This window comes from Anopheles coluzzii, chromosome 3 (genome assembly GCF_943734685.1).
Source record: "Anopheles coluzzii chromosome 3, AcolN3, whole genome shotgun sequence".
Taxonomy (NCBI): Eukaryota; Metazoa; Arthropoda; class Insecta; order Diptera; family Culicidae; genus Anopheles; species Anopheles coluzzii.
This window is the reverse complement of record NC_064671.1, coordinates 51,686,082-51,709,396: the sequence shown is the minus strand read 5'-3', so window position 1 is coordinate 51,709,396 and position 23,315 is coordinate 51,686,082. Positions and strand designations below refer to the sequence as shown.

General features: G+C 36.5%; 1 protein-coding gene across 11 annotated transcripts; it reads left to right on the top strand.

The window, feature by feature from the left end:
• The first annotated feature begins 18,132 nt into the window (after positions 1 to 18,132).
• LOC120959096 (uncharacterized) lies at positions 18,133 to 23,027 on the top strand. 11 transcript variants are annotated; one of them, XM_049610103.1, is made up of 6 exons: positions 18,133 to 18,296; positions 18,583 to 18,886; positions 19,497 to 19,636; positions 19,709 to 19,825; positions 19,904 to 20,394; positions 22,253 to 23,027. In XM_049610103.1, exons 3-6 carry the CDS (start codon positions 19,535 to 19,537, stop codon positions 22,548 to 22,550), a joined length of 1,008 nt encoding a protein of 335 aa, XP_049466060.1. In that variant the 5' UTR covers positions 18,133 to 18,296; positions 18,583 to 18,886; positions 19,497 to 19,534; the 3' UTR covers positions 22,551 to 23,027. The 11 variants fall into 11 exon arrangements, with proteins under 11 accessions (XP_049466060.1, XP_049466063.1, XP_049466059.1 ...); XM_049610106.1 differs by having other exon boundaries at positions 18,133 to 18,336; positions 18,852 to 18,886; XM_049610102.1 differs by having other exon boundaries at positions 18,133 to 18,336; positions 18,649 to 18,886.
• Positions 23,028 to 23,315: the final 288 nt, after the last annotated feature.

The window sequence follows — 23,315 nt, the reverse complement described above, 5'->3', positions numbered from 1 at the left end:
CTGCTCCTAATTCATTGAGAGTTCGTTATAATTTTCGGCTCACAGACTATCGTAAACTTAATTCAATTCTATCTCGTTCCGACTGGTCTTTTTTTTATCAATGTACATCGGTCGACGAGGCTGTCCAATCGTTTAATGCTTTGTTAACCTCTGCACTCCTTTCATGTACACCTATTTTTCGTTCCCCTCCTAATCCTCCCTGGTCCAATCGTACTCTTCGCAACCTGAAAAAGGATAGAATGAAATATCTTAGGAGGTATCGTCTGAACCGATCTGCTTTCAACTTTCGTTTATTTAAGTACGCTGCCTCTGCGCATCGACTATACAACAGGGCTTGTTTTGAGGCCTATTCGAGTAGACTGCAATCGCGTTTCCGTTCTGATCCAGCATCCTTCTGGCAATTTGTTAGGATTCGAAGAGGGTGCAATGCGTTACCTAATGAAATGGTACTTGATTCTCGAACTGCCTCTACGCCTGTTGAGATCTGTGAGCTATTCTCTGCACATTTTTCCCAAATGTTTGAGCCACCGGTTAGTGACCCTAACCTTATTGAGGGTGGGCTACTCTACACGCCAGAGAACTTAATTAATCTCTCCGATATTTCGGTTAGCTCTGAAACAGTTGTACAGGTGTTATTTGGGTTGAAACGTTCTTTTACTCCTGGTCCAGATGGCATTCCTGCCTCTGTTTTAATAAACTGTAAGGACGTGCTTGCTCCACACCTTGCTAAAATTTTCAACCTTTCACTTTCTCTTGGGGTTTTTCCTGCTCTTTGGAAATCCTGTTGGCTTTTTCCGGTACACAAAAAGGGATGCCGTAGCATTGTTTCTAATTATCGTGGGATAACCCAAACTTGCGCCACAGCCAAAACTTTTGAGCTATGTATCCTTCCAACCATACTTCATAGTTGTAGTTCAGCTATTAGCCCTAAACAGCATGGGTTTATGCCTGGTAGGTCTACTTCAACTAATCTCATGTCTTTTATTTCCAATATTTTTAGATCTTTTGAGGCCGGTACCCAACTTGATGCAATATACACCGACTTTCATGCTGCTTTTGATAGTTTGCCTCACTCTTTATTATTAGCTAAATTGTCTAAACTTGGTTTTGGTGATGGCATTATTAGCTGGCTGTCCTCATATTTAAGTAATCGATCATGCAGGGTTAAAACCGGGTCGTACTTATCTGAGGAGTTTTTTTGTACGTCAGGTGTCCCTCAGGGTTGTGTGCTAAGTCCATTTCTGTTTTCTTTGTTCATCAATGATGTCTGTAATGTTTTACCTCCTGATGGTCATCTCCTTTATGCGGATGATATCAAAATCTTTTTACCTGTGTCTTCTTCTTTTGATTGTCTGAGACTTCAGCATTACCTCAATGCATTTGCTCATTGGTGTTCATCCAATTTACTTCGCCTGTGTCCCGAAAAATGTTCTGTTATTTCTTTCTCTCACTCTCTTTCTCCTATTTTATTTAACTATACTCTCTCTAGCGCTTCCCTCTCTCGTGTTATGTCCATCCGTGACCTTGGTATTATACTTGACTGTCGTCTTAACTTTAAACTGCAGCTTGATGAGGTGCTACTAAAAGCAAATCGAACCCTTGGGTTTATCTTACGTTTTACCTCTATTTTTAGAGATCAAAGCATCCTAAGAATCCTTTATTGTGCTTTGGTAAGGCCTATTCTTGAATATGCAAGTATCATCTGGAATCCTCCCACTATTGATGGCTGTTCGAAAATTGAAAGCATTCAGCGCCTCTTTACCAGGATTGCCTTTCGTCGTTTGTTCGGTGCTGCCTCACTACCTCCCTATGAAACGCGATTGCAGTTATTCAATCTTCACTCCTTAAGCTTCCGCCGCCAAGTGTTTCAGGCTTGTTTTATTGGTGGCTTATTACTTTCTGCTACTGATGCTCCTGATTTACTCTCGTCCATCTCGCTGTATGTTCCCTCTCGTTCTCTTCGTCCACGTGATCCTCTGTCAATTGAAACACGTCATACTCTTTATACTTTCAATGACCCTCTTCTGTCCTGTTTCAGGTTGTTTAACCACTTTTACTATCTCTTTGATTTCGACTCCTCTCTTAACTCTTTCCGTAACCGTATTTTTTCTTCTAATTCCCTTTAATTATTCTCCTTAGTTTTCTATTACTCTCTTTTTTTTTGTTTTTGATAAGTTTATGATAGTCTCTACGCTCTACTCTTGTTTTTTTTCTTTTCTTTTTTGCTAGGTCAAGACTAGGTTAGTTAGGCTTAGTTTTTCATGAATTATTTTGTTTATTTGTTAGTATTAAATTAGTTTTAAGTCTATTATATTTAGCCTTGATGGCGGATATTGTATGAAATAAATGAAATGAAATGAAATGAAATTGACAAATAAAATAAAAAGTAAAGGACTCAAGACACTACCCTGGGGTACACCCGACGAACAATGAAACTCATAAAAAAAACCGTCATTCAATTTAACACAACAAAAACGATTCGATAGAAATGATTGTAGCCATTCAAGAAAGAAAGGAGAGAAGCCAAGTTTCTTGAATTTAGCAATGAGCATAGAATGGGGGATTTTATCAAACGCAGCTTTGAAATCGGTATACACAGCATCAACCTGCATGCCAGAGTCCAGATTTAAGAGTGCTGACGAAACAAACTCCATAAGATTAGTAGTGGTGGAGCGGCCAGCCATAAAGCCATGTTGATTTGGAATGATCCACGATTTCACCATTTCCATTAGAGGTAAACGAATAACAGATTCAAAGACTTTGCTGAACGCCGATAAAATAGATATGCCACGATAATTAGAGACGCAACCACGATCACCCTTTTTAAAAACTGGCCTTATCCATGCTTGTTTCCAAATCTTCGGAAAAGTAGACGTAGACAAAGAAAGATTAAAAAGGAAAGAAACAGGAAGGGCTAGTGCTTCACGACAGTGAAAGAGTAAAGCAGCAGGAATACCATCGGGACCCGGCACTGAGGATGGTTTAAGGTTACCTAACGCACGTAAAACAGAAGCAGTGCTTACAGAAACAAATTCAACATTCAGGACATTGAGAGGGGTGAATGAAAGACTGGCCTCAAAGCTTGCAGAGTTATTTAAACCATTTTCATAGACAGTCGAGAAATGATCAGCAAAAAGCGAACGAATGTCATTCGGGCACGTAGCAAGCACATCACCAAGTGACATACTAGTAGGGAGGCCATTATTGTTTCTCATAGAGTTTATGTAATTCCAAAACGCTCGAGGGTTTGAACGGAAGCGAGATTGAAGACGCAAAACATATAATTTATGGCGATATCTGTTATATGATCTGTAAGCGGATGCTGCATATTTAAATAACCTACGCGTGTACGGTGAACGCCAAGTCCGGTAAGCACGTGTAGCCCGATTTCGATCCCTAAGCAGAGAGCGCAGATGGCGGTCGGACCATGGAGGGGAAGGAGGTGGTCTGAAGAGAGGAGAACAGGAGTTTAAGGAAGTGATAAGGATAGCATTGAACTGTGTTACAGCCTCATTGATGGACGTACGTTCAAACAAAAATGACCAATCAATAGAGGACAAAATTACACGCAGCCTAGCATAGTCAGCCTTCTTATAATTATAAATAGGACTAAGATTAACACTTTGCACATAAACAGGTAAGTTGGCAGTGGATAGATATTCAATTTCAAAAACAAACGGAGGATGGTGGTCATCAATTTTTACAAGAGGAAGATCTGCCTCATAAACGGAACACGGCGTGAAGTTAAGAGAAAACAATAGTATAAGGTCAAGCACACGACCATTATGGTTTGGAATATTGTTTAGTTGACAAAATTCCATAACGTTGAATAAATCGACAAAAGGTGCATGACATAGCAACGCATTATGAGGTGTATAGTGCTGGAAAGGTGTCGTTAAATTAACAGAATTTATCCACTGCAGAGAAGTTTGATTAAAATCACCAAGTGATTAATGGTCAAGTGGAAAGGGTCAATCGCATTATTCGTCCCATATTGAGCAAATTATCAAATCAGACTGACCATGTAGATTGGGTGACCCAATTGCTATCTACAGAATACGCTCTTAATAATACCATTCATTCGTCCACTCGTTTTTCCCCTTCTATGCTATTGTTTGGTGTTAACCAACGAGGCCCTTCAGTAGATATATTGACTGAATATTTAGAAGACAAAAACAAAGCATTGTCTGATCTAGAAACTATACGTGCAGAAGCATCATTCAATATTTTAAAATCACAACAAAATAATGAGAAACAACTTGCTTAACACCATCGCCCTGCTCCCGTATTCAATGAAGGAGAGTTTGTCGTAATTAAAAATTGTAGATACAGTGGAGCGCCGTTTATCCGGGCTTCTCGGGACTTGACCTCGCCCGGATAAGCGAATAACACGGATAATGAGTCAAATGATATATTTTATCTCCAATTCATGATAAGATTTTGGAAAATTTTCTTATTTTCTGATAAAAATAACCATGTTTTTATTAACTTCATGTTTTTCCAATGAGAATATTTAAAATTTGCCATGAATTATAGTGTTTTATGTTATAACAATGTGCTCTTATAACCGCTTTTTCAAATATCCTCCTCATAACGCAATGTCACCTTTGTATTAAACTGTCATTCCTCAATAGCACGGATAAACGGAAAGCCAAATAAAAGGTACCCGGATAAACGGCGCTCCACTGTAACACACCAAATTCAAACAAAAAACTCATTGCCAGATATAAAGGTCCATACGTTATCCACAAACGTTTACCTAATGACAATTATGTTATACGTGATATCGATGGAATACAAATGACGCAAATACCATATGATGGAGTGTTGTAGTCGGACAAGTTGAGCAGATGGATAGTGCCTCTTGAGGGAGCTTGATCGGAATATGTTCATAAAGCTACACTTAAGATTAAGGGTAAGGCTATGCATATGCAGGAAAAATTGAGGTCAATTTTTCGTCAGGATGGCCGAGCTAAAGAAATCTAGAATTCGAATTTGTTTATACCTCACACATACACCTATTTCTTATGTATATCTTGTTTGTGCGATCACACCTAGGTTTAAGTATCTCAGGCAATACTGTCAAATAGAGATGTCATTCGTGATTGAGCGCTAGAACCAAGGTGTTATAAATGACAAGGTGAAGTTGTTCAGAGCAAAATGACATTTCTCGACTTGACATTTCTCTTCCGGGGGCTCCGGTATAAAAATTCGGGAGGGCTGGTGCGGGGTATTGAAATTTGTATGCAGAGAGTGACAGCTGTCCCCCACAATGTCGCCCAGCAAAAGCGATAAAAATCAACCTTCTAAATACATTATCCTTGAGCACTTCACCTCCTAATATCCATACACCTTGCTCTAGAGCATTTTGACAATTCGTCTTTTTCGTCGACGGGATTTCGTCGTCGACAATTCGTCGACGTAAGGGAACGATCAGATCCTCGCCGCATGCGGCAAGAAAAGAGTTTTCTCAATTTGCAAGGTATTTTAATGATATTTTGTAGTTTCTTTACAAAGATAATCATTATTTGATATGATTTTAGACATTTGACATCTTAAATAAAATTGCATGCGTCGATGCGTTAATATCACATTATTTTGATTTTGCGCATCGCCGCATGCGGCAGATTTGCAAGTGTTGTCATTAACGTCAAATCCAATATAAAAGCTTGCAAAATCGCATGCGGCGAGGCTCTGATTGGTCCCTAAAGTCGCCAAGATTCAAACTTTGTTTATATCTTTTAATTGGTTTATTTAATTTTTCTACCATATGTTTTCGATTAAATACATGTAGTAGAGCCCAAATCTAAAATATATTTTAGGCTCTGCGAGTTTATATTTAACATTAAGACATCCCATATAACCAAGATACCGAAAACGCCACCAATTTCTTGTACTAAAAATCCAGTTCCATCAAACAAAGCTAAAAAACTATCAGTTTGGTGGGTTAAGCCACACGGCCACAGAAGCAGCCACTTCAATTTTGTTAAAGTCAGTTATTATGCTCGGGCACTTTATTTGCTCAACATGTTTCACCTGTGTTAAAATGTGATTTAATTGTGCAAAAGAAACAATTAAACGTGTGTGTTTAAGTTGGTTTGTTGTAAAACATTCATGTTTAATATGTGTATATGTGTGTTTGTTTACTTGCGAATGATCTCTCCATTTCGCTGGTCAGTGCATAGTTTATAGACTAATAATATTGCTGAAGTTTAAGTGCAGTGATGTAAGTGAATGAATGTAATCAATCGAAGAGTTAAAATCCTGTTCAGCATATTGACCTTAGCCAACCCTTGACCAAACTTTTCCTCAAAGCATTTTTGGAAAAGGTGGGTTAAGGGTGGGCAAGATAAATACATCGGATCGGAACTGGCAGCTCCGATTGTTCTAAAATTTGGTGGGTTAACGACTGAATCCACCACCACAAACCCACGTGGGTTTGAAGTGGCTTTACAGTGGGTTAAGGACGATTTGGTTATTTGGGATAGATTGAAGTGTGTTATTTCTTGAATTTATTGTATAGTTCATTGTGTTTTTCACATGTTAGAAGGTAAACAAATAATAAACTATTTGTTTTTCCTGTTCTAATATTTTTCCTCATTGTCTGCGAGCCACATGGGCAATTTAAGTCATATTAGATCTCTTACTCACATAATTTTATATTTCGTGCCTAAACAAATGAACAAAACTTTTGTTAATACAGGCGTCCCCCGAGTTACGGCTAGTGATGGGTAAAGTTGGTAAGACTCCGGAGTCGACTCCGATCCGACTACGATGAATTCGGAAATGACTCCGGAAGGTAGATCCGCCCTGCATCATTCGAAGTCGTTCGGAATCGTCCGGAATCGCCCGGAGTCGTTCGATGTCGCTAGGAGTCGGAGTCGTCTGGAGTCGTCCGGACCCAAATAACCAAATCGTCCTTAACCCACTGTAAAACCACTTCAAACCCACGTGGGTTTGTGGTGGTCGATTCAGTCGTTAACCCACCAAATTTTAGAACAATCGGAGCTGCCAGTTCCGATCCGATGTATTTATCTTGCCCACCCTTAACCCACCTTTTCCAAAAATGCTTTGAGGAAAAGTTTGGTCAAGGGTTGGCTAAGGTCAATATGCTGAACAGGATTTTAACTCTTCGATTGATTAAATTCATTCACTTACATCACTGCACTTAAACTTCCGCAATATTATTAGTCTATAAACTATGCACTGACCAGCGAAATGGAAGAGTTCGATCGCAAGTAAACAAACACACATATACACATATTACACATGAATGTTTTTCGACAAGCCAACTTAAATACACACGTTTAATTGCTTCCTTTGCACAATTAAATAACATTTTATTACAGGTGAAACATGTTGAGCAAATAAATTGCCCGTGCATAAAAAACTAACTTCAACAACATTGAAGTGGCTGCTTCTGTGGCCGTGTGGCTTAACCCACCAAACTGATAGTTTTTTAGCTTTGTTTAATGAAACTGGATTTTTAGTACAAGAAATTGGTGGCGTTTTCGGTATCTTGGTTATATGGGGAGTCGTTCGGAGTCGTTCCGAGTCTTTCGGAGTCGGAGTCGTCGTTAATTTAAATAAAATGGTTCTGACTCTTAAATTTTGGTAATAAACTGTATATTCACAGATATTCGACATAAGACTATTTTGACATACGCCTTGCTTTAGAGCATTTTTTCGGTCCCAAATACAGACTATCTTGGGGGACACATGTATATCTCCATTTTTCGATAAAATCAATACAAACACAAAAATGCACGTAGTAACAAATAAATCTTTTCTATTTGCCATGCTTTGTGTGCGGAAACCATTGGTTAACGGTTTTAAAATGACGTAAAGTCCCTCAACTATGGCGACCCCCCAAAGGCCCTTATCCACCACCTGGTATTTTTAATCCACCTTGCGACGTACTACTGTACAGGCGTCCCCCGAGTTACGACCACCTCGAGTTACGACGATTCGCAGATACGACGATTTTGATTTTGACACTTAAAAGTTGTCATTGACCAGAAATTGATGTATTTTTTTGAATTTCTGGGCTGATAACCGTTATACACATATTTCCAAAGATTCCACAACTACCCTATCGTGAATATCTATATTGTGTACGGCTTTTAAAATAAAATTATTACATTACCGAACATTATTTTAAATAAAATACACGATATCATAGATTCCAACTCTTCGACTTCGGTTATAAACTTCATATTCATAGATATTCGACATACGACTTTTTCGACTTACGCCTTGCTTTGGGACATTTTTTCGGTCCCAAATACAGTCGTATCTCGGGGGACACCTGTATTGTGAAATGTATTTGGGACACCTGTATTGTGAAATGTATTTGGGACACCTGTATTGTGAAATACAGGTGTCCCCCGAGATACGACTGTATTTGGGACCGAAAAAATGTCCCAAAGCAAGGCGTAAGTCGAAAAAGTCGTATGTCGAATATCTATGAATATGAAGTTTATAACCGAAGTCGAAGAGTTGGAATCTATGATATCGTGTATTTTATTTAAAATAATGTTCGGTAATGTAATAATTTTATTTTAAAAGCCGTACACAATATAGATATTCACGATAGGGTAGTTGTGGAATCTTTGGAAATATGTGTATAACGGTTATCAGCCCGGAAATCCAAAAAAGTACATCAATTTCTGGTCAATGACAACTTTTAAGTGTCAAAATCAAAATTGTCGTATCTGCGAATCGTCGTAACTCGAGGTGGTCGTAACTCGGGGGACGCCTGTACAGTCTTGCCCCAAGTTACGCGAATTTTTATTTTTGACCATTCAAATGTCAAATTAGTACAATTATTTCCATCAATGGCCAATGAAAAATAATATGCATTTTTTTTTCAAAAGGTTCAAAAGGGGCAAACCTTATTTTCTCCAGGAATTGTATTAAATAAGTGATAAATTACATAAACGAACTAAATTCAATAAAAAATCATTATATATTAAGTATATTTTGGCTGTAAAACGTGATTTCCCAAATAACCAAATCGGCCTTAACCCACTATAAAGCCACTTCAAACCCACGTGGGTTAGTGATGGTCGATCCAGTCGATAACCCACCAAATTTTAGAACAATCGGAGTTGTCAGTCAATAAGATGTATTGACCTTGCCAAAGCTTGACCCACCTTTTCCAAACATGTTGACGAGAAAAAGAAGGATCAAGTGCGGGCTAAGGTCAATATGCTGAAAATGATTTTAAAACATCGATTACGCATCCACTTACATCAAAGCATAACTTCGGCAATATTATGAATATAAAAACTGTGCACTGACCAGTGAATTGAAAGAGTCCATTTGCAAGTAAACACATACGCATCCACATCTTATACAAATATGTTTCACAACAAATGAACTTAAACATACAAGTTTTATTGCTTCCTTTGCACAATTAAACACATTTTGGAGTGATACATGTCGAGCAAATGAATTACGCGTGCATACAAAAAAACTGACTTAAACAAGCATTGATGTGGCCGCTTCTGTAGATGTGTGGTTTAACCCACCAAACTAACAGTTTTTTGGCTTTGTTCGATTCAACTGGATTTTTAGTACAGGAAATTGGTGGTGTTTTCGGTCCCAATTGACATTTTAGAGTTCTAAAATCGGGATTTCGAGCTAATTCCTTTAAACTGGCACCTTAAACTTCCCTTAAACTGCACCACTTTTAGAACAAGCCGTTTGAAATCGACTGTGAAACGTATTTTTCGATGCTTTCTTCTCTATCCGTTTTGAAATTACGTTTCCAATTCTTATTACTGGTCGTATAGTCATTTTATACAAAAAACCATCGAATTTTCACCAATTGACGCCGTACAAAAAGTACCTTCTTTTTTCGCCAGATATTAAAGCAAATTAATCTAAACCCATATAACCAAATCGGTCTTAACCCACTGTAAAGCCACTTCAAACCCACGTGGGTTTGTGGTGGTCGATTCAGTCGTTAACCCACCAAATTTTAGAACAATCGGAGCTGCCAGTTCCGATCCGATGTATTTATCTTGCCCACCCTTAACCCACCTTTTCCAAAAATGCTTTGAGGAAAAGTTTGGTCAAGGGTTGGCTAAGGTCAATATGCTGAACAGGATTTTAACTCTTCGATTGATTACATTCATTCACTTACATCACTGCACTTAAACTTCCGCAATATTATTAGTCTATAAACTATGCACTGACCAGCGAAATGGAAGAGTTCGATCGCAAGTAAACAAACACACATATACACATATTACACATGAATGTTTTTCGACAAGCCAACTTAAATACACACGTTTAATTGCTTCCTTTGCACAATTAAATAACATTTTATTACAGGTGAAACATGTTGAGCAAATAAATTGCCCGTGCATAAAAAACTAACTTCAACAACATTGAAGTGGCTGCTTCTGTGGCCGTGTGGCTTAACCCACCAAACTGATAGTTTTTTAGCTTTGTTTAATGAAACTGGATTTTTAGTACAAGAAATTGGTGGCGTTTTCGGTATCTTGGTTATATGGGGAGTCGTTCGGAGTCGTTCCGAGTCTTTCGGAGTCGGAGTCGTCGTTAATTTAAATAAAATGGTTCTGACTCTTAAATTTTGGTAATAAACTGTATATTCACAGATATTCGACATAAGACTATTTTGACATACGCCTTGCTTTAGAGCATTTTTTCGGTCCCAAATACAGACTATCTTGGGGGACACATGTATATCTCCATTTTTCGATAAAATCAATACAAACACAAAAATGCACGTAGTAACAAATAAATCTTTTCTATTTGCCATGCTTTGTGTGCGGAAACCATTGGTTAACGGTTTTAAAATGACGTAAAGTCCCTCAACTATGGCGACCCCCCAAAGGCCCTTATCCACCACCTGGTATTTTTAATCCACCTTGCGACGTACTACTGTACAGGCGTCCCCCGAGTTACGACCACCTCGAGTTACGACGATTCGCAGATACGACGATTTTGATTTTGACACTTAAAAGTTGTCATTGACCAGAAATTGATGTATTTTTTTTTGAATTTCTGGGCTGATAACCGTTATACACATATTTCCAAAGATTCCACAACTACCCTATCGTGAATATCTATATTGTGTACGGCTTTTAAAATAAAATTATTACATTACCGAACATTATTTTAAATAAAATACACGATATCATAGATGCCAACTCTTCGACTTCGGTTATAAACTTCATATTCATAGATATTCGACATACGACTTTTTCGACTTACGCCTTGCTTTGGGACATTTTTTCGGTCCCAAATACAGTCATATCTCGGGGGACACCTGTATTGTGAAATGTATTTGGGACACCTGTATTGTGAAATACAGGTGTCCCCCGAGATACGACTGTATTTGGGACCGAAAAAATGTCCCAAAGCAAGGCGTAAGTCGAAAAAGTCGTATGTCGAATATCTATGAATATGAAGTTTATAACCGAAGTCGAAGAGTTGGAATCTAAGATATCGTGTATTTTATTTAAAATAATGTTCGGTAATGTAATAATTTTATTTTAAAAGCCGTACACAATATAGATATTCACGATAGGGTAGTTGTGGAATCTTTGGAAATATGTGTATAACGGTTATCAGCCCAGAAATTCGAAAAAATACATCAATTTCTGGTCAATGACAACTTTTAAGTGTCAAAATCAAAATCGTCGTATCTGCGAATCGTCGTAACTCGAGGTGGTCGTAACTCGGGGGACGCCTGTACAGTCTTGCCCCAAGTTACGCGAATTTTTATTTTTGACCATTCAAATGTCAAATTAGTACAATTATTTCCATCAATGGCCAATGAAAAATAATATGCATTTTTTTTTTTCAAAAGGTTCAAAAGGGGCAAACCTTATTTTCTCCAAGAATTGTATTAAATAAGTGATAAATTACATAAACGAACTAAATTCAATAAAAAATCATTATAAATTAAGTATATTTTGGCTGTAAAACGTGATATCCCAAATAACCAAATCGGCCTTAACCCACTATAAAGTCACTTCAAACCCACGTGGGTTAGTGATGGTCGATCCAGTCGATAACCCACCAAATTTTAGAACAATCGGAGTTGTCAGTCAATAAGATGTATTGACCTTGCCAAAGCTTGGCCCACCTTTTCCAAACATGTTGACGAGAAAAAGAAGGATCAAGTGCGGGCTAAGGTCAATATGCTGAAACTGATTTTAAAACATCGATTACGCATCCACTTACATCAAAGCATAACTTCGGCAATATTTGAATATAAAAACTGTGCACTGACCAGTGAATTGAAAGAGTCCATTTGCAAGTAAACACATACGCATCCACATCTTATACAAATATGTTTCACAACAAATGAACTTAAACATACAAGTTTTATTGCTTCCTTTGCACAATTAAACACATTTTGGAGTGATACATGTCGAGCAAATGAATTACGCGTGCATACAAAAAAACTGACTTAAACAAGCATTGATGTGGCCGCTTCTGTAGATGTGTGGTTTAACCCACCAAACTAACAGTTTTTTGGCTTTGTTCGATTCAACTGGATTTTTAGTACAGGAAATTGGTGGTGTTTTCGGTCCCAATTGACATTTTAGAGTTCTAAAATCGGGATTTCGAGCTAATTCCTTTAAACTGGCACCTTAAACTTCCCTTAAACTGCACCACTTTTAGAACAAGCCGTTTGAAATCGACTGTGAAACGTATTTTTCGATGCTTTCTTCTCTATCCGTTTTGAAATTACATTTCCAATTCTTATTACTGGTCGTATAGTCATTTTATACAAAAAACCATCGAATTTTCACCAATTGACGCCGTACAAAAAGTACCTTCTTTTTTCGCCAGATATTAAAGCAAATTAATCTAAACCCATATAACCAAATCGGTCTTAACCCACTGTAAAGCCACTTCAAACCCACGTGGATTAGTGGTGGTCGATTCAGTCGTTAACCCACCAAATTTTAGAACAATCGGAGCTGTCAGTTCCGATCATATGTATTGACCTAGCACGCGCTTGGCCCACCTTTTCCAAACATGTTGACGAGGAAAATGTGGATCAAGAGCGGGCTAGGGTAAATATGCTTAACAGGATTTTAACACATCGATTACTTTAACTCATTCACTTACATCACAGCATAACTTCGTCAACATTTTAAATCTAAAAACTGTGCACTGACCAGCGAAATGGATGAGTCCATTTGCATGTAAACAAACACACACAAATATGTTTTACAATAAACAAACTTAAACAACGTTTCATTGCTTCCTTTGCACAATTAAACATATTTTGGGATGGAAAATGTTTAGCAAATGAATTACCCGTGTAAAAAAACTTACTTTCACAACACTGAAGTGGCTGCTTCTGCGGCCATATGGTTTAACCCACCAAACTGACAGTGCTTTGGCTTTGTTTCATGCAACTGGATTTTTAGTACAGGAAATTGGTGTCGTTTTCGGTATCATGGTTATTTGGGAAACGAATTGGACGCCATCATCATTCAATGAAATAAGGTCATTCGCATGCACAAACGAAATTTTGACACTTTTTACACGGTTTATCTCACACAAATCCACATATTTTGGTATCTCGAGCAACATTCGAGCAGATCGTGGTAAAAAATTTAAAACAAATGTCTCTTGGGGTATCTAGGTTATTTGGTATTCGACTTACGCGAAAATCCTAGTTACGCAAATTTCTCCGGAACATTTTATTCGCGTAACTCGGGGAAAGACTGAATGTTATGCTCTTTTTGAATTCCACTTATGATCAAAAAGCATGTTCCATCGAATTTGTGAAAAAGATACCTGCTTTAGAACAAAAAAAAATGATTCAAAACTCTGCGTCGATATTTTTTGATCTCGAATCAGTAGTATAAATTCTTTTTTCCAAACTCGATATACGCGAAAACTTGAGACACGCTATTGCGCTCGGTCCCGTGCAAGGTGGATTAAAAATATCAGATGGTGGATAAGGGCCTTTGTGGGGTCGCCATAGTTGAGGGACTGTACGTCATTTTAAAATCGTTAACTAATGGTTTCCGCACACAAAGCATAGTAAATAGAAAAGAGCTCTTTGTTACTACATGCATTTTAGTGTGTCTATTGATTTTATCGAAAAAATGATATATAGGGTAAATGTACCTATAGTGGTGGTAGTACCAATAGTGGTGCTATTGCTCTAAAATGCGGTTCATAGGGCAAATCACAAGTAATTAAGTTATTTACGTTAGTGTGAAATGTTCTTTAGCCTTTTACAAAGTGTTTAAAATTTAAATGAGGCCATTCCGTTACTTAGTGACCGAAAAATCCATTATTTTGTGAAATGGGTCAACATTTTTCCAAAATCCTTAGGATTTCATAACGAAACTCATTTTTCTGTCAACGTTCTAAACGACCACATAACCACGCAATTATTAGTTTTTCAACATAATTGTTATGTAATGTTATTGTTTTACTAAAATTATTTGCCTTTTTACCATAATTATGCATTTTTAAGTGTTTTTTACCATAGTGCCATTTTGGTACACAGAACAGGCATGTTCCTATAGTGGTTATAGTTCTAAAATAAATAAATACAGGTCGTTTTAGATTTTTTCGAGGAAATTTTTGGTATGAGGTACTGTTTTCCCTAAAATAAGCAACAGAAATGATTTTTATGTCGGTAATTTACCAAAAACAGGCCAAAATTCGCTTATCTGGCTGAATGATAAATTGACTTCAAATCAAGCACACTCTTCCGGGTGTAGGTTGACGACAGGTGTGATGCAGTACTTTAGTGAATAGTTTCATCAAGCAAATTTATACATTTTTTTACGATCAAATTACGCAAGAAACCAACATTATGGCAGTAATCGTTGCTATTCATACGAAAACAGTTTCGAAACTAAGTTTCATTAATTTTATACACCGTTTTTTATGCATCTTTGTTTACCATAACTATAGGAACACAATACGACGACTATAGGAACCATACCACCATTATAGGTACAACGAAGCAATCACAAAAATATGTAATTACAGGCGGTCCCCGAGATACACGGTTAATGGGGACCGAAAACGGCCGCAAAATACCGCGTATCTCGAATTTCCGCGTAAGTCGAATCTCGTGATTTCCAGCTAAAATATCACAAATTTTCGTGTAATTTTGCAAGTAGGGGGTGGTTTTAGGCACTTAATTAATTATTTGATATGATTCTGACTGAATATAACTGTTTTAAACATTTTGAAATAGTTTTTTACATTCGATCAAAACGGATATTATTTTGCAATTTGCAATTGATGTGTCAAATCAGTACAATTTGCTCAAAGAATTGTCAAATTTAGAAAACCGCGTATCTCCGAATCCGCGTATAAGAGGTACCGTGTATCTCGGGGACCGCCTGTATTCGTAAATTTGATGTGTTTCATGGTAAAAATGGTTGTGATTGCGAAGATAAAACATATTCCAATTGCTATGTGTTAAAATATTCAGAAATTGTCGTTCCTGACACTTTAAATCCATTAAAACACATCGGTACCACTACAAATTGCACCACTATCGGTACATTTACCCTATTAACAAAATATTTGATGATTTGTTTATGCACGAAATTTAAAATCATGTGAGTAAGAGTTCTAATCTCACGTAAATTGTCCGTGCGGCTGGTAGATATAGTGGATTTAATGTGAAAATTGAACAAATATTGATTTCTTAGGTTTTATCATCAAAAATGTCAAAAATACAATGATTTATGAATAAATTGACGTAATAACACAAAATAACACACTTAATACTATGTTTTAATGTTAAATACGAACTCTCAACGCCCAAAATATATTTTTAAAGAATGTTTATTCGAAAAAAGGGTTTTTTTAATTATATGAACCAATTAAATACAGTAGAACGTCAATTATCCGGGCAGCTCGGGACCGGACTGTTGCCGGTTAATCGATTTGCACGGATAATGGTCCAAGAAATTCATTATCATATAAAAATTCTTATATTACTAGTTTTTGATTAGTTTTATGATTAATCCATCTTGAATAAATCGATTAATCATTATTAAAATATTATTTTAATCAATAACTACAGGTTTAACAACTGTTCATGAACAAAAATGAATTTCGAAAATACCCTTAGACACCTCAGAGCTACACAAAAATCTGGTTGCCCACTTGACTATCGCTGCAAATGTTCGCTGTACGTTTAAACAGCTGTCACATTTATGCGCACGGTTAAGCCGCCCGCCGGTTAATCCGCCCCCGGATAATCGACGTCCTACTGTAAATGTAAACAAAGTTTGAATCCTGGGGACCTTACTTCAAGTGACGAATTGTCAAAATGCTCTAGATTCCACCACCTGATAGTTTTAAATCCACCTTGGTCCCGTGCGATAGCGTAAGGGCGGTGGCAACGCTCATCGGATGCGATTTTATCGGACGAGATTTATATAGGATTTGACAGATAACGTCGGACGTGCGATTTCGTCGTCCGACATTATCTGTCAAGTCCCATCAAGGATAATGTATTTAGAAGGTTGATTTTTATCGCTTTTGCTGAGCGACATTGTGGGGGACATCTGTCACTCTCTGCATACAAATTTCAATACCCCGCACCAGCCCTCCCGAATTTTTATACCGGAGCCCCCGGAAGAGAAATGTCAAGTCGAGAAATGTCATTTTGCTCTGAATAACTTCACCTTGTCATTTATAACACCTTGAGTCCCATATAAAAATTTGACAGGCCGTCCGATAAAATCGCATGCGAAAAAGCGTTGCCACCGCCCTAACGGGTAAGGTCTGTATTCCACTTCTTTAAAAGTTTATAAGTTGGACCTCTTTACACATTCAATGAATTGACAACTAAACCTGTTTACAACTCATCCATCCATTTGTAAAGTGTGTGCATTTTGCATTTTGAAAACATTAAGTAGAGATTTTCACAGTTCCAATCATGTATGAAGCACAGTGGAGCGCCGTCTATACAGGAACCTTTTATCCGGCTGTCCGTTTAACCGTGCTGTTGAGAAATGACAGTTCAATACAATGGTGACATTGCGTTATTAAGAGGATATTTGAAAAATCGCCTAATAGAGCATATTGTCTGATATGTCCGAACTACTCGGACTATCGTACACAGGTTCTAGTTTTAAGATATGTACATATTTGGAAGTCAACTAAAGAATGAGTGAGTGATGAGCTATCGAGCTGCTTATATTCCGCATGGTTGCTATGTGTTACCATTGCATTTACGTTTTCCATTATCCTTGTGGTAACTGGGATCCAACATTGTCATAACAAAAGAAAAGATAATTCAAGGCAAATTTCAAAAATGCTTATGGGAAAACCATGAAGTTATTAATTTTTCTCTGGGTTTTTTTTATCAAAAAATAAGATAATTTTCCAAAAATTAATCAGGAATTGGTGATAAAATATATTATTTGACTCATTATCCGTGTTATTCGGATATCCGGGCGAGGTCAAGTCCCGAGAAGCTCGGATAAATGGCGCTCCATTGTACAGGTATTCCCCGATATACGCCATACTCGATACACGCCACTTTGCTATACGCTATGTTTTAAATTTGACTGTTATTTGAGAAAATTGTACTGATTTGACACATTGAATGTCAAATTCAAAATAAATTCCCTTTTGGTCGAATTTTAAAAAACCATTTCAAAAGGTACAAAGTTGTAATCTTCAGTTAAAATCAGATAACATAACTAATTTAGTGGCTAAAACCTACAACAAGAAGCAAAATTATAGGAAAATTAGCAATAATTTGACTGAAATCCTCGAAATTCGGCTTACACTAACATTCGAGATACGCTATTGGTTCCGGTCCGCATTTACAGCGTATATCGGGGAATAAATGTATTTTAAATACAATCCTTTGAATATAATGAAATGTAATAGAACAAAATGTTTTTAGTTTTCATATGGTTTGAATGTATATACTTAAACTATCTCAATATTAATATCAAATGTCTGAAAGAATATTCATTTTGTTTCACAGAGAAGTTCGTTGCTTTAATTGAGTTTTCTTGAACACGTAGCTCGGCCTGACAATGAGCACTGACAATGATTGAGGGAGCACGATGCATACTCAACAAGAACCGCTCGATAAATTGCAGTAACGGTTGTACTGCGTCTGCGCAATTTCAACGTGTATCCCGTTTTCCAGTCGGCATGATGGTGACAGAGAAAGGACAGAATAGCATCACCGTCGCATAAAATAAAGGAAACTGTTCGAGGCATAACGCGTGTCGTTCAAAGTATTCCGTATTTTTGCTTTGCCATCATCCTGGCATTGCAGATATCCTTTGGTGCATTTCAAGTTCAAGTTTTGGCTATAGGAAGTGGCTGGTGAATCAATATTGTACTTTTGATTAGGTTTAGGTTTTTAACAACTAAGTCATTTTCAAAATCTATTATTTTAACTAAGCATAGGTGCAGTGTCTGGACAAAATGCGTTATTGCTTTCAACCTAACTAATAAATGTCTCCAAGTAATTTGTTAGTAAAGAAAACCTGTACCGAATCCCTTGTAAATTAAAGATGTGCATTATCATCATTTGAGCCAAAGTAATTGTATTTTCTTTTCTTTTGTTAGTGGCGGTGTCTACGGAACAAATGTCTAAATCGAGTGAATTTTTATTCTTGCCCTTCTTTACTTAAGGAAGGGAATTGTTTTTGTATGTTGTTATACTTACTGGACATAGCAAGTGTGAATGAAAGACGTTCATAGTACATAATAATTATTTGGCTCAAATCAGTTCATCGTGTTTTACCCACAGAATTGTAACTTATCGCAAAAAGAGTCTAGTATATTTGGAATCTTCTTAATAAATGTACAAAATTTGCATTTTTGCCACAACGCAGCTATTCTCCTAAACAACAGCCTCGATTGTGAATAAGTAAGTAACACTATATTTCACGCGAATCTTAAGGAGTAAATAACAATGATTGCTAGCACAAAAACAATCTTTAAATTTGCATTCAAGAGGCATTCAAAACTGATTTTAGAATAAGGTAAATGGCAATGGCTTACGGGTGGCATGTTAAATGTTATAGAAAAACAAAAACATTTTTCATAAAATCAAGTAAAACCGTAACCTGTACATAATTTTATGACGAAGTTTTTTTTAATAACTTTGTTTCATGACATTTGACATTTTATGCATGATTCGCTGTATTTTGTCGCGTTGAACTATGCCGTTTGAAAAATGATGATGTCATTTTATTACTGAAAATGTTAATCTTTATTTTTTTATTAGATCACTGAATATGAAATTCAATTGTACCAAAAACGTAATAGTGCTAATCAAGTACGCAAAGAATAATAATTTTACAGAATAATAATAATACATTGCTTATTCTATTGCATTAACTTAAGTCTGGAAGAAACTACTTAAATTACTTTTATATACAAATAACTTATTTTATTGATTGTTTGTTACATAGAAGATAAATGACTAAACTATTAAAGCAGATATGTGTATGGTTTGTTAATGATTTTTGTTACAGAAAAAACACCGGAAGCGTAATACAAAATCTAATGAAGGATGGAAATCGTACCAGAAGGAAACAATTTCGTGATCGTTAAAGAATGTGAACTACCAGCAATGATGGAAGAGCTGGAAAAATATTTTCCTCACTCTTTAAAAGTGTGTTACCTTTTAGAAACAACTAGAAGTCAATTTAATAAAATCATTAATTATTTTTATTTCAAATTGCAGTTCCATCAAACTATTAAGACGTACCTGAATGATAGAGTGTGGCGATTTCAATTTTACAGAGCAAAGACATGGCCACAAGATCCTGTTTGTTTGCATTTTCCAGGTTGTACATATACGGTAAGTATTATAGCGTATAAGTTGGTGAATGTGTTATAAAGACAATCTTATATTAACAATATATTATTTTTTTCCAAGCCGGATAACAGAACGAATGAAAGTGTAGGTATTTTTTGCCCACCAGACAAACTAGAGCGAATGGAATTGATTAAAGATGAAGACGTTCTGTTTGAATGGCATAGTCCACTATACATGAACTTTACACATGTAGGTATTATGTTTAAGATGGAAGAAATTTTCCGAGAAAAAGTAAATGGAAGACTAGAGGGTCACATTTATGGCGACATTTACGTACACGAATGTCCCGATGAGTTGAACTTAGTGCTAGAACCATTAGCAGCGAATGAAGTGATCATGAAACCGCTGTGCATCGACGACGTAAAGGATATACACGATTTATATCCGGCAGGTGATATCGAAAGTTTAGAGTTATTTGAAAAGCTAGTCATCCAGCTTCCAGGCTTCGGTGTATTTAATCAATCGGATAATGAACTAGCTGCATGGAGTTTGCAGTCATATTATGGTGGAATGTTCTCCATGCAAACAAAACCAAAATTTAGAAGAAAAGGGTATGTGTAACATATAACAGGGGTTTGATTCAAATAATGCAATGCCTAAGGTGAAATATTTCAAATTATTTGTGGGAAAATTGCAAACTTGCTATGGAGGTATGCAAGCATATACGATATACGCTCGGTAATCCGCACCTTTTTAATCCGCCTACTCGATAATCCGCACTACGATAACCAAAATCAGGTGAAGAACAGTGTTCGGTCCAAAGTAGTGATTATTGATTAAAAAGCTAAATACCTATTTTTAAACTACAGGCGGTCCCCGAGATACACGGTTAATGGGGACCGAAAACGGCCGCAAAATACCGCGTATCTCGAATTTCCGCGTAAGTCGAATCTCGTGATTTCCAGCTAAAATACCACTAATTTTCGTGTAATTTTGCAAGTAGGAGGCGGTTTTAGTCACTTTATGAATTATTTGATATGATTCTGACTGAATACAACAGGTTTAAACCTTTTGAAATAGTTTTTAACATTCGATCAAAACGGAAATTATTTGGCAATTTATAATTGTTGTGTCAAATCAGTACAATTCACCCAAAGAATTGTCAAATTCAGAAAACCGCGTATCTCCGAATCCGTGTATAAAAGATACCGTGTACCTCGGGGACCGCCTGTATAAGTTTTCTTTGGCAACATAAAAATGTATGAAATGTAATAATCAACTCATGAACCGAGACAAAAATCTGAAGTTTTTAAAAAAAGCACATCAATACGTCATTCGATAATCCGCACTTAATCAAGTGCGGATTACCGAGAATATACTGTATGAGAATCGATTAATCGCTTAGTAGAATGGTTCTATGAAATGAAAGCGTTACAAAAATGTAAACTTGTTTTTAAGAACTATATGATGTTTTATGTTTTACAAGTTTCGAAACACACATATTGGACTATTAAAAGCTTTATGCGTTTTTTGTTTGTTGCCAAAATGAAAGATTTTCTTTGACATTTTTTATTACATTACAACTTAACTAACGGCGTTTGTCGTCTCGCAACTGCTGGATTTTACAACAGATGGAACTCAATACCCCATTATTCGGATCATTTCCATTGTTTGTTTTTTTATTCAGGAGGAACAGTCCGAAATTCCAATTGATTCTAATCGATGGGTAATGATTTGCTGAGTTACTTTATGTATCTCTGGAAATACATGATATTATTGTTTGATGAATCATGTTTTAAGAGCCACCGGGAGTGCTCATTGCCTTCCAAAACAAAATACCACATTTAAACGGTGAAACATACTTCTGCCACACACTAGTCACCGTACAACTTTCACTAAAATACGATGGCTTTTTGTAGCCGTTTTCTTAATATTCAGCCTTATTCTATTCTGAACTCGATTCGATTCGACTCGAGAAAACGAACTCCAAAGTGAACTTTTCCATACGAATAAACATACAAAATTCATCAACTCGCCGTCAAGACGACTCGATTATAAGAATAGAATACGCCTGATTGCCAATAGTGAACCAGAGCACCTGCCCAAATCAAAATATTTGTTGTAATAGTTACCATTTTTGAACCTACAATTACAATGTTGTATGTGTTGTAATTACCGTAGCGTAATGACTAATAATTTAAATGAAAATTTTCGTTACGTCAAATGACTGTCTTGCCATTAATTAAAAGTTAGTTGTAATGGTTTAGTATAAAATAACTACTATTTAAACCATAAAAAATCGTGTATTTATTCACTCAAAATGCATGAAACATCACATTTCCCACAAATGATTGAAATCATTCCACCGAGAGAATCAAGTACTCCATTATTTGATCCTGTACCTGTATTGATAAAATGAGAAGATTTTTATAATAGACTACTCATGATGTATTTTTTATTGTATTATAGATACGGTATTCAGCTAGCACAATCTCTGACTAAGTTGGTAATTCGTCGCGGATATATACCGTTTGTTGTCATAAGGCCAGAAAACGACGCTTCTCGTGGACTTTATACGAAGCTAGGTTTCAGAAAAGCTTTTGAAAGTGTTCGTGGCACATTTGTGCCTTTAGTTGGCGAAAATCATTTGCAGAATAATTTGACGGCCTACAAACAGCGTCAAATTTCAAATGAAGAAAACTGCACAATAGAACCAGCTGAGCTAACTAATGGTATTGCATCATACAAGGATAATGATAATTGCTGAATTTCATGGACCGTATTACATCTCTTAAAAGACCTGTATAGGATTGACATAACCTACTTTGAATGCGTTTTAAAATGAATTATAATTCAAGCGGATTAATATTTAACATAATAGCAAAATCAAGCTGAAACTAACAACTCTAAACAACAAAGCCATCAGCAGCTAAAAAGCAACAACAGCAACAGCAGTTATAATATCCGCGATAACAGCAGCTACAGCGGAAGTAGTAGCCGCCTTAGCAGCGACAACAGCAGCCGACGCCGCCGCCGCAACAGCAGAAGCAGCAGTACCATGAACAAAATCAGATTCAGCAGCAGCAACAGCAACGTCAATAAAATGATTATATTAATGAGTTACTGCTGTTGATTTGCTGTCAGAAAGCCTACACCCTCTACAGCCTTTGCAGTCACAAATAATAGATAGATTTCTTAAATGAATTTCAAACTAATATATAATAACTTTGCTTTATCTTAAATATTTGAACGTATTACATTAATAGCCCATTTAGCACTGAAAGAACATAAATCTTCAACAACTCAGTATTATATTTAATTCGTCATTATAACGTCTTATGTATTGTACCGCATTGCTTCGAATTACAGACACTTAAGGTATTTTTAGTATTTAATATTTTACTAAGGAGTCTTTAGGAGACAAACGATGGGAGGGCTTTTGGATAGTTGGTAATACTTAAACCATAAGGTTACTTCACATGGCAGCAACTTTTTTATTGTTTATTTTTAAAGAGACTTTTAGCCGATCGGC